Genomic DNA, 15,823 nt, shown 5'->3' with positions numbered 1-15,823 from the left:
ATAACGGTATGAGCGGAAATTGGTTTAAAGCAGGGATATAATAATTATTCTCTGTTTAAAGTAATGTTGAACAAAACATTAAAGCCATAATGTACGATTTCCTTCTAATTTTAAATTAATGTTATTTTATACTCAAACTGCTGAAATAATACTAGTGATAACTGTCGGGATGGGTTTCTGTCTATTTAAGCTAAATAACAAGGTAAAGTGAAATAAACCCCCGGAACTATAAACCCCACTGGCTATATTGGCCGTTTAACATGCAGTTCTATGGGAGGACATAAAAGTCGTATCACTTTATCAAAACCTTTGCTCTGTTGACTTACAAGCACAACACGTTTGGCTGATTCCTTTTAGGTGCAAGTTGGGACACGTGCAAACAAATATGCCAAAAAATCATGTTTGATAAAAATGAACCAATTTCATATTATAAGATTGTACATTATGGCTTAATATGACTCCATACTATTCTTTTATGGTGGGACTGGGGTACATTTGCCCTGATCTATAGCGTTGGATCCTTCACTTTGCAATCAAGGAAAGTGCCAAATATGGAACATGGGAGTATTGTATGATAATACCCTACTATGACAATAGCTGCGCTGAATTAATTTCATTATATTCCCATGTGGTCTGTTTGGAGTGGACCAGAAGTCCACAAGGACCGCAACCAAGGTATACACGTATATATAGTATATGTTCCCTTTCCTTCACTGTGGGAGATACCCGTTCTGGTTTAAGAGTAGAACCAACTCTAGTCAAGTCATTAAGCCCTGTATGGATCCAAATTATATTGGCCTCTTTGAATACACTGCTCACGGTCGGCTTTGTCTTTTTTCTCACATGTTCTTTCTTTCTTCTGTCAACATTGACATGTTTTGATGGTGAATTCTACTGTAGACATGACTGCATCATGCTATTATTACTCAATAGGCTATCGATCCTTAAGACGCATCTTAGCTCTTAGTGAACCATGCCCGGGTGACATCTGGGTTCATTTCGTTACTGTTTTTGAAACACATGTGCTCTAGTTCTCTTTAGTGTGTTGTGCACTGCATGCATACGCCTACTCGTCGTTTGCGAAGCAGCTCTGTAGGCCCCTATTTCCATTTCCAATCAACATACCTTGGGTTGAGAACCTTTTGCAGATATTTGCGCAGTTAGTTTACTGTCGGTAAGTATTGTATTGATTTGAAGTTTCTAGTTTCTTTGTTTCCAACGCTTAGAGGCTGTGCAAAAATTAGGTGCTCAAATATTTGGCATGTGCAAAAGGGGTGGGGCAAAGATTTTTTGATACATCGTCACCGGCCATTGTGTAAGTGCAGTTGCTTATTGATTGACATACTGGTGTATCATGCGACGTATCATTGTGAAATAGACATACCGGCGTATGAGTTTGTGACTTGTGGCCATAAAATTATTGTATATATTTATGCTAATCACAAACTGATATCATTTATATAGATATTCAAGAATCATGCTCACATTTATTTCCTCTCTAGACCTATCCAGCGATTGTTCAAAAATTAGAAAATTGTCAATCGCGAGTATCTCAGGAGTGATTTTTCCTGATTCGTCACTATATTCAGCGACGATTTGTTTGATATGTTATGAACCGTAAAGACTCAAGGTCCAGATACACCCTTTCCCAGTTCTCACACGAATGCACAACAACAACAACAACAACACACTGTTTTATTAAGTCAACAATATCTAAATCTTAAATGAAAGTATGATATGATTGATAATGATTTTGCACATAAATGCATACACTTCATAATCACACTAATAATTACTACTTATCCCACAGTCTTCTTCTTCTTGATTACAAAGTTCTACTTTTTCAAAGTGCAACTTTACAAAGTTCTACTTTTTCAAAGTGCAACTTTACAAAGTTCTACTTTTTCTAAGTACAAAAAGTGCAACTTTTTCTGAGAGCATCGTTTTTGGAAAATGTGATAATTATTGACCAACAAAAATGATTTTCAAAAAGAAGAAAATTGGAAGGGTAGCAAAAGATTCCACCATTCACAGGTTTTTGAGTTTTTCAAATCAACCTAAAGTATGTCAATTTGTGCAAGGAAGTGTTTTGTAATTCATATTGGGGGGGTTGTTTCTTTTGAACCCTGTATGTTGTGTGATGTATTTTAATGAGTAGTAAAGTAGAGGCTCTAAGAACGTAGATCTCGATAGACGTATATATCTTTATAAACGCGATCGATTTATAAGCGTTCAAAAATTTATAAACGTGATGTGTTTATAAAACGCGATAAATTTAGAGGCGTATTACCTTATTTTGTGAATCAGATTTATAGACGCGAGGGGCGTAAAAACGTCGTTAAAATATCGCCTTTTAAATGCAAATATTTCAAGCTCGGGGGAAAAATCAAATTATCCACGCGCGTCTGAATTACATGAATAAATGTTATCCGGTCCCCGATCCATCCCTAACATGCAGGAAATAGGTCATGTATTAAGTTTATACATAAACATTTAGAATCAAATTTGATGATTTGAAAAAAATTGACCGAAATGAAAATTTCAGACGTGTCTTTTCCGTAGATTATATTTTCTTTATAGACGTTCTTTCTATGTAGATTATTTTAATAACGATATAAAAGGCCTACAACTATCCGAGATAGTAATATCAACCCTGTACTCAAACAAATTGAATAAAGAGTAAACGAACGAACAAACCCGAACAAACATGGCGTCCGTAGAAGCGATGGATTTTGAAGACGAATTTGTATTCGTGGATCGCGGGGAATTGAAAAAAATTTTACGATCCTTGTACGGAAAATTAATCAAGGAAAATTTCGAAAAAAGGTTGCACCACGGGAGGCGTTGTTTGAAGGGATGTTCGGCCTTTGCTCAGCAGAAATGTTGCTGCTACACAAGAGTAGTTATCCTTATTATCATTTCATAGTGGAAGCAGAAAACGCCTTGGACCCTCAATTCTTGTACAGTCTTTACACCGAGGTATCCATTTGTTTAGGCCTCGATCCAAATATGATAGATGCGTACGCCGCTATCGACGAATTCAGACAATATAACCGATTGACGGAATATCGTGAAATCGATACGTTTATCAAACAATCCGAAGACTCGAAAATGGCCGAACGGTACGCTAGATTTAAGATTCATCGTCGGAATGCCCAGGATAGGAGATATTACGACCCGATGGAAACATCCTGAAATTCATGAACGATATAATTCCGGTTAGACGCTCGGGCTGATTCAATCACCGGGGACTGTTTCACGTACCTTTACCATATAAACGACAATAGACAAAGTTGATTTCAAACATCCGGGACCTCTGTAATGGAGATAATTCCGAGGGTCTAATAAACAAACGGGGTGAAAATTTATAAACGCATCTTGCCCATAGACTATGTTTTCTTTTTAGGTTATTTTAATAACGATATAAAAGGGGGGATACAACGACACGAGATAGGTATTAACAACGAACGTTGGTTTGAGCGTACGGACGGTAAGATGAAATTTGTGAAAGATGAAAAAGAATGCGATTGTCCTTACTGCGATCCATTTTTCGGTTGTTGCGGTGCCGGCAGTTTAATCGATCAACTTGGACTCGGTGATCATTACTTCAGCGCAGACAACGATATCAAGAAGTGCCTTTACAGCTGCGAACGAAAAGAGAATATCCCGGAATTTCCATATCAAATTGGAACGGTTATTAACGACGACGTTTTCTCGAAAATTCACGATTGGGAAACGGAATCTAGAGCTCTATGCACGATTCATCCTGACGTGTTTTTGCTAATCGCGTTGATAAAAATGCACCCTGACTTTTGTATAAAAATAGAAAAGGAATAATTCAACGAGAGCTACGTATCAGCGGAGGGTTACTTTGGACAGATAATTGTGATCTTGTTGACACGACGGAGGAGAGACTTGAGAGCAAACTAAAGAAGGAAAGACTATAATAATCGTATATTTTAAAGGGAACATTTTCTTCGCGCAGTCGCAAATAAAAGCCGGGAACCAATGGCGTCGCCTTACGACACCTCGAGAGAAGGATTTGATGACTCGAAAGAATGGGAAAATTCAGGCAAAAAGCAAGTTCTTCGTAACTTTTTATGTTATATCATAGGGGATGAATTGGAGCATTTGTCCGGAACGTCACTGGAAAACCGCTGTAACGGCTGCATCATCGACCATCCTAGCCAGTCGCAACACACGTGTTTAGAACTTGACGAAGATGACCCGCTACGAGAGATAGTATACGAGGAAGCTTTCGCCGAACTAGATCTTAACTACGTGCACATCGTGTTTTTGGAGGTGGCGAACATCCGACGATTAGACGCGAGTTTAATCAATTTTTGCGTGACTGCGGAGAAAAAAAAAAAAAAATGGAAGGACACTCAGTTTAGAAATGGATACGCCGGTCGCGGATTGATGCGAATCATGCGTCATTCGCACCAATTTAGTCAGAATCCTGCCCTCGATTCTGAAGCGGTCGCTTTAGCTCGGGAAACAGTGGACGGCTTAAAGAAACGATTCGCCAAAACTTTGAACTCGTGAACGATGTAAATAGCTTTTAATAATATACATTGGCGTTTAAAGAAAGCGTAAATTGTAAATTAGAATTTGTAAGCGCGAGCTGATTGAACGCGCGATGGGAAATAAAATAAAATAACGAAATAAAATTGCTTTTTATCGTTTTCTTTACGCGTCAGTCAAAAAAAGAAAAAAGAAAAAGATTAATTAGTAACGAATGAGTAAAATGAGCAACGAATGAGTAAAATGAGTAACGAATGAGTAAAATGAGTAACGAATGAGTAAAATGAGCAACGAATGAGTATAATGAGTAACGCATGAGTAAAATGAGTAACGAATGAGTAAAATGAGTAACGAATGAGTAAAATGAGTAAAGGATGAGTAAAATGAGCAACGAATGAGTAATATGAGTAACGAATGAGTAAAATGAGTAAAGGATGAGTAAAATGAGTAACGGATGAGTAACGCATGAGTAACGCATGAGTAAAATGAGTAAAGGATGAGTAAAATGAGTAATCGATGAGTAGAATGAGTCAATGAGCGTTGAAAAGAGCGGAGTACTGAGCGCCTAAATGACCGGTTTAGTTAGTTTCTCGTCATTCGGAGATTAACCTTCAAAGAGTCAGCATGAACGCTTTATCCGCTACGGACAAAATATACGCTTGCTCCTCGTGCGACAGAAGCTTTAGTCGGCGATACAACTTGCAGAGGCACGTTGAAAATTCGCACAAAGTTGAAAACAATCCTGAAATGGAAGCTAATCAACCCGATTATTCCGACGTAGATGATTACGAACCTCCGTTTAAAAAGTGCAGGTTTGAGAATTCGGAAGATTCCGAATCTACGGAGGATGAAGATTCCAGCGAGAATAAGGAATCGGAGACGGAAGACGACGAGTTATCGGGTGATGCCGAGTCTTTTCGTGAACTAGAAGACAACGCCGCGTACAGAGAATGGTACGCGCAAGCCATGGAAGCCACCGAAGAGATGAGAACTGAAAAATACAAAAAGTACATCAACGAGGGTATGAGCGAAGATGGAGCCAAAGAAAAAGCCGGTAGGAAGACCCTTTGGGAGGTCAAGCGCATCTTCTTCAATCACTACGAAGACTTTTTGACGAGTTATATGCATTTGAAAGACGACGATACTCACCTAGATGTCGTGGAAGATCTCGAAGGAAGAGTAGATAAAGGCATGGACGTAGACAAAGCCATGAAGAGAGTGATACCTAAATACCGGGCCAACTTGTAGGCACTGTTTCAACAAGACGAAGAGGACGATTACGAGGACATCGAAGGCGATGACCATTAGAGACCAAATCATTCACTACAGGATATTGTAATTTAATCTAATAGCGTTTCTAAAATGATCTCGACTCTAAAGCTACCGTAAATCTTGTATAAATATTACGTGAATTGAGGATCGGCTTCAAAGAAGGAGAGAAACCTCGTGTCGAAAACTACGAATACTTTTTTTCATCCAGTTATATCCTTTCTCCAAATCGGACGAGGAACAAGAGATCGCACATTCCCCGGGGCACATTCTCACCAACTATCCCGAAGATCGAAAATCTGTTATCGCTATCAAAAAAAAACCCAACATATAAGACAAAGTATAACGTTGTGGGAAAGAACGCACCGTGACTGAACCGCAGACTTTATTGCTTTAGTACTGACAGTAATGTCTACAATGACGGAATGGGCCAGTCCCGAAAATGACTTCGGAGAACTCGGGACGACCTTTGCATCGAAGCGTCTATAACGGGAGTTAGGAAGATTTAATCGTTGGAAGAAACGTTTACCGAATGATAAACATTTGTACAACTCTGAACGAAATGAATCGCGAACGCGAAGAATGTACGGATTGTAAGACGTTACGAAGTCTCTCTGAAAAGATCAACTCTATTAGACAGCATACTGATTACGTATCAACTTTGGATTGGACTTTAAGGAATGCAGCGTCGGTTGAAGGTTTCAAAACATTGATGGAAGAAGTATTTACAATGTACGCGTATTATCTCAATAACTCGTAAAAAATAAACGTTGAGAAGGATGATATAATAAAGTTTTATGAAGAACTCATAGGTACTGTAATGCTATCCAATCTTTCTTCTTTCTGGCAATAAATTTCAAAATGCTTCTCCTCCTGCATGTTACACCCTAAAGTTGAATCGGCTCGGGAGAACTTTTGAACACGAAGCCCCCTCGTTGATCCGACTATTTTCAGCCTTTTTAGCGAGTTGATCGAATGTCTTCATTGTTGTATTGGTCTTTACTATCTCCTTGTAATAGTTTGGCACGTAACTAGTAGATGATGGTGACGGGTTCGTCGTCGGACTATTCTCCCGTTCCTCAATGTCTTGCAATAACTTTTCATCTAAATTATCTTCTACGGGCCATTCTTCACCAGATCCGTAAATATCGATCCATTGAGAAGATTGTCCTTGTACTCGATCCGCCATGTTTGGTTACGTTCGTTGTTAATAACTATCTCGGGTCGTTGTACCCCCCTTTTATATCGTTATTAAAATAACCTAAAAAGAAAACATAGTCTATGGGCAAGGTGCGTTTATAAATTTTCACCCCGTTTGTTTATTAGACCCTCGGAATTATCTCCATTACAGAGGTCCCGGATGTTTGAAATCAACTTTGTCTATTGTCGTTTATATGGTAAAGGTACGTGAAACAGTCCCCGGTGATTGAATCAGCCCGAGCGTCTAACCGGAATTATATCGTTCATGAATTTCAGGATGTTTCCATCGGGTCGTAATATCTCTTATCCTGGGCATTCCGACGATGAATCTTAAATCTAGCGTACCGTTCGGCCATTTTCGAGTCTTCGGATTGTTTGATAAACGTATCGATTTCACGATATTCCGTCAATCGGTTATATTGTCTGAATTCGTCGATAGCGGCGTACGCATCTATCATATTTGGATCGAGGCCTAAACAAATGGATACCTCGGTGAAAAGACTGTACAAGAATTGAGGGTCCAAGGCGTTTTCTGCTTCCACCATGAAATGATAATAAGGATAACTACTCTTGTCGTAGCAGCAACATTTCTGCTGAGCAAAGGCCGAAAATCCCTTCAAACAACGCCTCCCGTGGTGCAACCCTTTTTCGAAATTTTCCTTGATTAATTTTCCGTACAAGGATCGTAAAAATTTTTTCAATTCCCCGCGATCCACGAATACAAATTCGTCTTCAAAATCCATCGGTTCTACGGACGCCATGTTTGTTCGGGTTTGTTCGTTCGTTTACTCTCTATTCAATTTGTTTGAGTACAGGGTTGATATTACCTATCTCGGATAGTTGTAGGCCTTTTATATCGTTATTAAAATAATCTACATAGAAAGTACATTTTCACGGGAAAATTTTCTGGACACGTGACACCCATGGGCGCAGACATATTAGCATTATGGAATGTGACCCCGTGCACAGCGGGTGTTCTTCCAATGTATTTGAATAGGAAGAATTCTTCCTTTGAGGCAAAATAAGTTACTTGTCGCAAGTTAATAATGTTATGGTAGGAGTTTCCGTAGATAAATATTTTTTTTTTTTGTTTGATATTTTTGAAATTACGTTTTGATGATATTGTAAAAAAATTAAGATAACATAATATTCAATAAATTTGCAATGCACAAATTTCTATCAAAATTGCGGTCAAAAATACTATTCCAATTCAAAATTACTAAGACTTGAATAGCGAGGTCACCGCCGGGGTCAGAGATCAGGCTCGAGGTTACACTCACATTGATACGCATTGGTCACGTGTCCAGAAAATTTTCCCGTGAAAATTTACCTATTAATGTTGACTGAATACAAATTCGTCTTCAAAATCCATCGGTTCTACGGACGCCATGTTTGTTCGGGTTTGTTCGTTCGTTTACTCTTTATTCAATTTGTTTGAGTACAGGGTTGATATTACATATCTCGGATAGTTGTAGGCCTTTTATATCGTTATTAAAATAATCTACATAGAAAGAACGTCTATAAAGAAAATATAATCTACGGAAAAGACACGTCTGAAATTTTCATTTCGGTCAAATTTTTTCAAATCATCAAATTTGATTCTAAATGTTTATGTATAAACTTAATACATGACCTATTTCCTGCATGTTAGGGATGGATCGGGGACCGGATAACATTTATTTATGTAATTCAGACGCGCGTGGATAATTTGATTTTTTTCCCCGAGCTTGAAATATTTGCATTCAAAAGGCGATATTTTAACGACGTTTTTACGCCCCTCGCGTCTATAAATCTGATTCACAAAATTAAGGTAATACGCCTCTAAATTTATCGCGTTTTATAAACACATCACGTTTATAAATTTTATAGCGTTTATAAATTTTTGAACGCTTATAAATCGATCGCGTTTATAAAGATATATACGTCTATCGAGATCTACGTTCTTAGAGCCTCTACTTTACTACTTTAATGCATTTATTCTATACTGGTGTATTGTATGTTTTTTGAATTGCCAAATAAAATCTATCTATCTCTATCTATCTCAATGTTCGGGATGACTGATGTATATCGTATTCAAATTTGTCCTGCGAAGATCACTGTTCAGCGAATTTCACTGTAAACTTGAATTTATATATCCTTTGCGTATAAAATCCTTGCACAGATGACAATTTCCAAAATGGGGCTACCTAACTTTCTCCAAGAAACAGGGGTTTTTGGTATCAGATTGGAGCTATCAAGATTGTCCACACGGCCATATCAATCAAATTGTCATAACACGATCAGGTTGTGGTGTAGGGCGGGTTACATAAGTGTGGACTTTCTTTATATGAGTAGTTTATTATGCAGGATCTAACGCTCGTGGTACTACATACAATGACCACCATCTTGACAAAATTTGTTATCGTTATGTAAACAAAAGAATAAAAACAACGTTTTGAAGTTTATGTTCTATGTTATTGTCCACCTTTAACCGCATAATTGGCGCAGTCGGTTTAAAGGCACCAGACTTATAATCACGAAGGATCGAATTATAAACAGCGCTGGTTCGAGTCCCATATGCAATGAACCCGGGGAAATTCTTTCATTATAATTGCATTCCGATTGATGATAACTTGTTAAAAAGTCAGAATTTGATTGGCAAGAGTGTATAGTATGTTAATCACAGCTTCGTAATACATGTAGTTCTGGCCGCGTCGCTCAAAATAAACTGTTTCTAGGGGGTGTGGACAAAGTGCTGGTATTGACAATGTTGTAGTGCTAAGCGCGAGCTGAAATGGGTGAAGGTCCCGGGGCCTGACGCGTGGCGCTAACAGTTGCATAACGGGTTAGCAGCGGCTAGCCATATCACAGGGCCGCACTTTTTTTAAACACATAGCGTGTTTACAAAACACGATATATATATACTCCGAGGCACGTTATACTCCGAGAACTGCTTAAATCTAGTGACCGCTCCACCCTTGAAAAAAATCTTAATTCTGTTGCATTACTTTATATATTTAAGGTCGCAACATGGCCGTCGAACCTTCCACCGGTCCTCTAAAAGTGTTTCTCTGGACAACTGGTCGCTCATTATCGAATGCGATTCTCAAATGCATGACGTATGTGCCAAACACTATAGCGTGGCACGAACCATACTCGAAGATCGGAAAATTCTCCGATGTAGTTGAAAGTAGTCCTATAGATGCTGAGTCCGAACCTGTACGAATGTTGGTGAAGAAGCTTGGAGGCGCATCTGCAGTAGCCAAGATAGAAAGTGGGTACGACGCAAGTGACAAAGATTACGATTGGCTGAAAGAACAATTGGAATCTGACTTACCTGATGGAAAGAGCATGCTTTTTGTCAAAGATAACGGAGCTATAATTGGTAGATTAGCACTTCATGATAAAATCCCAAAGGGATTTCGCCACACCTTTCTGATACGAAATCCTAACATATCGATTATGTCTCGTCTAAAGATGTATCTGAAAATATTTCAAGCGAAGTCCGTTAACCTTCCAGGCGGTCTACACGAAACCCCTTTCTTACAGTTTAATGAGTATTTGAATGCGTTATGGAAGTACGTCAAAGACGAGGAATTGGAGTCCCGCCCTGTGATCATTGATGTTGACGATTTGTTGGAGAATCCGAAAGAAATAATTGAGGCGTACTGTAAAGAAATTGGTATTCCATTCACCGAAAATCTACTGACATGGCCCGCGGGGGATGACGTCATGACAAACCTATGGATAGTACCCAAACAGTCTATCCTTGTTTTCCGTATATTGGGATTTGGCGACAAAGCCTTTGCACACACAGAATTTAAGAAACTTCCGGTGTCAGCTTTTGACGGTAGCAGCAAAGACGATGAATTTCTCAAGCAGATTCCATCATCATTTTCGATATCATCGGAAAATGTGAAGGAGATAATCGACAGAGAAATGCCCTACTATGAAGAAATGTACAGCAAACGGCTGACTCTAAACAAATAAAACTAGATGCGCTGCGGTCTTTCAAGACAACAAGAAGGTTGCAAGAAAGAACAAGAAGAAGAAATTTCAGAAATATAAGTCCAACCGAAGTTCGGCTTGCAAGAACCGTCAACCATGTACAAAGTTTACCAGACCAACTCTATCGAATTGAATGGAACTTTGATTGTGACGAACAGTATAATTATGCCGTGCTCAGAAAGTATATAATTATAGTTAGGATTTTGAATTTACGTATAATGCGTAAATTTTGATTTTGTACTAATAGCCTGCCGTAAACGTTCGCCTAATGGCGCACCTGGATTCCTTTGCCTTGAGGTAAATTACATGTACAAATAGAGAGCTCCCTTCTCTAAAAAATCCCAACAAGAATTAAATAAGGTATGTGCCCTTATTTGCTGGTGGGATTTTTATGGGAGTGTCTAAAATTCCAGTTATGTCAAGGGAGCCCATAGCGCCATTAGGCGAACGTTTATAGCAAGTCATTGGGACCATTACGTATTGCAGCTACGCGTTGCTTTCAATAAGCAACGCGATGTTAAACCAGCCAACAGGAGCATCAAGGCGTTGTTTAAATTCCTCAATAAGAGGCCCACAGCAACGCGTTACTTTCATTTCAGAGCGTGTTGCGATGAGCACCAATCACAGCGAATCTTATAGGAGACTCGTACAGCTGCATGCAGATATAGATGTACGTATAACATACAGTTATATCAGAAGCAGAAGTCACGACTCTTGAAAGCGTAGAGATGATTGGCCAACCTAAACAACACGTTGCTGACCAATCGTTTTTGAAGGTAACACGTTGCCAAAAGCTCTCTTCCTATTGGCTGATTTAACAACGCATTTCTCATTGAAAGTAACGCGTTGCGGCAATACGTAATGGGCCCAATGGCTTGTTATGAACGTTTGTGGTATATGGCAATTAACCTTTCTGGTATTAAGAGACCAATTGTGTATAAGCTTGTATAGACTAAATGAGTATTAGACGAAATGGTATCAGGGGTTTTCTGATCATTAATTTTAAGGCGAAATAATAATGCAAAGTGAAAGAAACCCAAGTTAGCCACTAACTGTGGCGCTCTATGTGGGAATTGGCGAATAAAACGGGGGGGGGGGGGGGGGGGGCGGTGGTGCATTTTATCATCTATGATTTTATAAATGCGATAAAGCACAGGCATAGTCATTCACATGGCACTTTAGTGTTCCGTTAGGTATTACAATCATGCAAAAAGTAGAAAATTCGAGGGCAAATCACACATTACGGCTGTAGCGATAGCCATAACGATTTCTCATCAAATATTTTAATTAGTACCCAGTGATGACCTTAGTTCCTGGAGGACACTGAACTTGATGTCCCAAGTCATTTTCATGTTCACGGATTTACTGATTTATTGGATGCAAACGGGTCATATTAGCATACTGACATTAATTGACTTGAATAAAGCTATTAAAAGTACACTCTACTGAAAAGTGTATAGGCAACAGTTAACATTATTTGTCTTTTTAAAATAAAACAAATCAATGGACATGAAATATTGTTTTAAAAATAATTTTTCCTACCGTAAATAATAATTGTCACAAAATCACTATGTTACTATTATTCTATTTATTCTTAAACACTTGAGAACGTTCTTGCAATCTTATTGGTTCTTCCCAGATTTACCCGTGTGATATGACACGATATCACCCGTCTCAGCGCGTGTGCGTCGACACGATACGTGTACTCGCTATTTGGACCAATCGGAGGCGCACAGCAACAACGAGATTGATCGATTTTAAGCCCTAGGTAATTCCTTGCAAAATGTAGATTTAATTTGATTAAAATTTGTATGATATTTTTATTTGAATTGAAGTGTTTAAGAATCATTATTTTTGGCGTAAAACAACTCGGCTTCGCCTCGTTGTTTTACTTAAAATAATGATGTCGCCCGTGTTATATGGGATGATAGATGCACTCCAGGGGCTAAAAACAATACCTTTATTTTCTAATTATCACCCAATTTTTTTATACTATATACTTGATGTTCAAATTCATCTTCATAGATTTACTGATTTATTGAATGCAAAAAGGTCATAATACTGACATTAATTGACTAAAATAAAGAAAGCTTAAGGGGGTACTACACCCCACCCCTGGCCAATTTTGTGCCTATTTTTGCATTTTTCTCGAAATGTATAGTGCATTGGTGACAATTAAGATATGCATGTTGTAGGGGCATGTTTCAGAGCAAACTATTACTCTGAAATTTCAGCAACTCAAGGCAAGTAGTTATTGATTTCTTGATCAAATGCTGGTTTTCCCTCATTTTTGACTGCAACTCCACAACTGCTGTATGTGCCGAAATAAAATTTCCAGTGCATTAGTTGTAGTCTTTGCACCTATAATATACACTATAATCTTACTTGTCACCAATGCGCTATAATTTTTGAGAAAAATGCAAAAATAGGCACAGAATTGGACAGGGGTGTAGTACTCCCTTAAGTGCACTTTTAATTACAAAAACGTGTACATACACTGTAAAAACAGTTCGTGAATTAACGGACACCGGTATTTTTAAATTTCCCGTATTTTTACGGGAACCAGCCCGTAAGCAAAACACCTTTTTGTGATCAGAAGGCACACACTCTCGTTCCAGCTCTGTTTTTGTGTGTAACACTAAAGACCAGTGTTGCTTTTCCTGAATCTGAATGACCATAATGTGTAACATCAGAAACTAGTGTTGTTTTTCCTGAATCTGGATGACCAATATTGTGTATCATCAGAAACTAATGTTATTCCTGTTTGCATCTTTACAAGGGGTAGACACAAGTGACGCAAAGCAACGCATCGCAAATGCGGTGGTAGTATGAACGGACCGTAACACCGTAATTGTTAAAGGTCCTTCTAATGGCTTCAGAGGTACCTTTGATGTAGGTAGCACTTGCAGCGTTTATCGCCCACGTCGCTCGTTTTGTGAGTTTTTGGTTGATTAACTTTATCGAGTGCCCGTTGGGATATCCACATCTCGCTAAAGCGTTGCACACATGAGATTTTTCGTCCTCGCGATTCTGGTGGTTGGTGACTAAGGTATCGGCCCTATGGTACAAAGTTCGGATGACACCAAGTTTGTGATAAATGGGGTAATTAGAGACGAAATTTAGATATTGATCCGTGTGTGTACTTTTGCGATAAATAGTGACTTTGGTGGATTTAACTCGCGGGATAACGGTGAGAGATTTAGAAAGGCAAGCGAGTTATTCTCCTCTCCTTTGGTGGTAAATTGAGTCCTTATCCAGTTAATCGAGATGGTTAGTGAATTCTTGAGAGTGTCACTTCTTAAGTTTACAATGGGTGTCATCTACATAGCGAAACCACCACAGAGGGGGTGAGCGCTGTCTCAATAGCTCTCTGTTCAAGATCTTCCATGTAAATGTCGCACATTATCGGAGAAAGTGGAAGGCCCATGGCCGCACCGTGTAACTGTTCGTAATACTCTCCATTGTAGACAAAATACTGTTTTTAGACAAGCTTCACAGAGTCTAACTATCTGGTCAGGTGATAATTCAGTTCTATTGCCGAGAGCGCTATCCTGTTCTAGGCGAGAGCGTACAATCCGAAGTGCTTTGTCAACTAGGACGTCATATAATCTTAACTATTCATTCTCCTCCACTCTTTGATCTTTAATAAGTTCGACAAATTGCTGCGAATTGGAAATGTGGTGTTTAGTTTTTCCGACAAGAGGTGATAAAATGTGCACCTTAGGTAGTCCATAAAACTTAGGGAAATTTTCAGCAGATACTCGACCATGTTTATGGCACCTTCATTTTCAATGTCCTGCAGACACACGATATTTCTTGTATGTTGAGGTAGGATCCCATTTTTCTAACTTTTTGTATGTATTGTTATCCCCAAGCAAAGCTTCACACTTTTGGTGATATTCAGTGGTGTCCAAAATCACACATAAACGGTCTTTACCGACAGGTAAAATGCGAATAGATTGATCTTTCCTTAGGTCATGAAGTGCTTTCCTTTCATCTTTATTAATGTTAGAATAAATTTTCTTGGGTTTACGTAATTCATTCGCTTGGGTCTCGGGTAAATTCCGACATGCAGACTCTGTAAGCATGGTAAGTGATAAATTCCACTACTGGAACTTTCTCCTCAGTGACAGCGAAGTTCAAACCGCGAACAAGAACAAGTAATTCTGTAAGTCTATCAGGTCAAAGATCAAAAAGATCACGACCTGATACAGTCACTCACTCGCTGATGAAAGATGGAGTACCATCTGAAAATTCCGAGGTAGGAATTTAAAATTCCTTGTATTTGGATCAAACGTTTAAATCAAAATCATGATTCATACCAACACAGATGAACTTTCATGAACATCAGAAACTGGTGTTGTTTTTCCTGACTCTTGATGACCAATAATGTGAAACATCAGAAACTAGTGTTAATTTTCCTCAATTTGGATGACCAATAATCATAATTCTTGAATGAATATCACGATTCATATTCTTGATTGAAAGTCACGATTCATATTCTTGATTGAAAGTCACGATTCATGATTCTTGATTGAAAGTCACGATTCAAATTCTTGATTGAAAGTCACGATTCGTAATTCTTGATTGAAAGTCACGATTCATATTCTTGATTGAAAGTCACGATTCATACTTCTTGATTGAAAGTCACGATTCATAATTCTTGATTGAAAGTCACGATTCATAATTTTTGATTGAAAGTCACGATTCAAAATTCTTGATAGAAAGTCACAATTCAAATTCTTGATTGAAAGTCACGATTCATAATTCTTGATTGAAAGTCACGATTCATATTCTTGATTGAAAGTCACGATTCATATTCTTGATTGAAAGTCACGATTCA

The 15,823-nt window shown here is 38.5% G+C and overlaps 1 protein-coding gene across 1 annotated transcript; it reads left to right on the top strand.

Annotated features, from left to right (window-relative positions):
• The first annotated feature begins 1,088 nt into the window (after positions 1–1,088).
• On the top strand, positions 1,089–12,073 carry LOC140148068 (uncharacterized). Its single transcript, XM_072169921.1, has 2 exons — positions 1,089–1,174; positions 9,995–12,073. Exon 2 carries the CDS (start codon positions 10,003–10,005, stop codon positions 10,960–10,962), a length of 960 nt encoding a protein of 319 aa, XP_072026022.1. The 5' UTR covers positions 1,089–1,174; positions 9,995–10,002; the 3' UTR covers positions 10,963–12,073.
• Positions 12,074–15,823: the final 3,750 nt, after the last annotated feature.

This window comes from Amphiura filiformis, chromosome 3 (assembly GCF_039555335.1).
Source record: "Amphiura filiformis chromosome 3, Afil_fr2py, whole genome shotgun sequence".
In the NCBI taxonomy this organism is placed as follows: domain Eukaryota; kingdom Metazoa; phylum Echinodermata; class Ophiuroidea; order Amphilepidida; family Amphiuridae; genus Amphiura; species Amphiura filiformis.
This window is presented reverse-complemented; position numbering and strand designations above follow the sequence as displayed.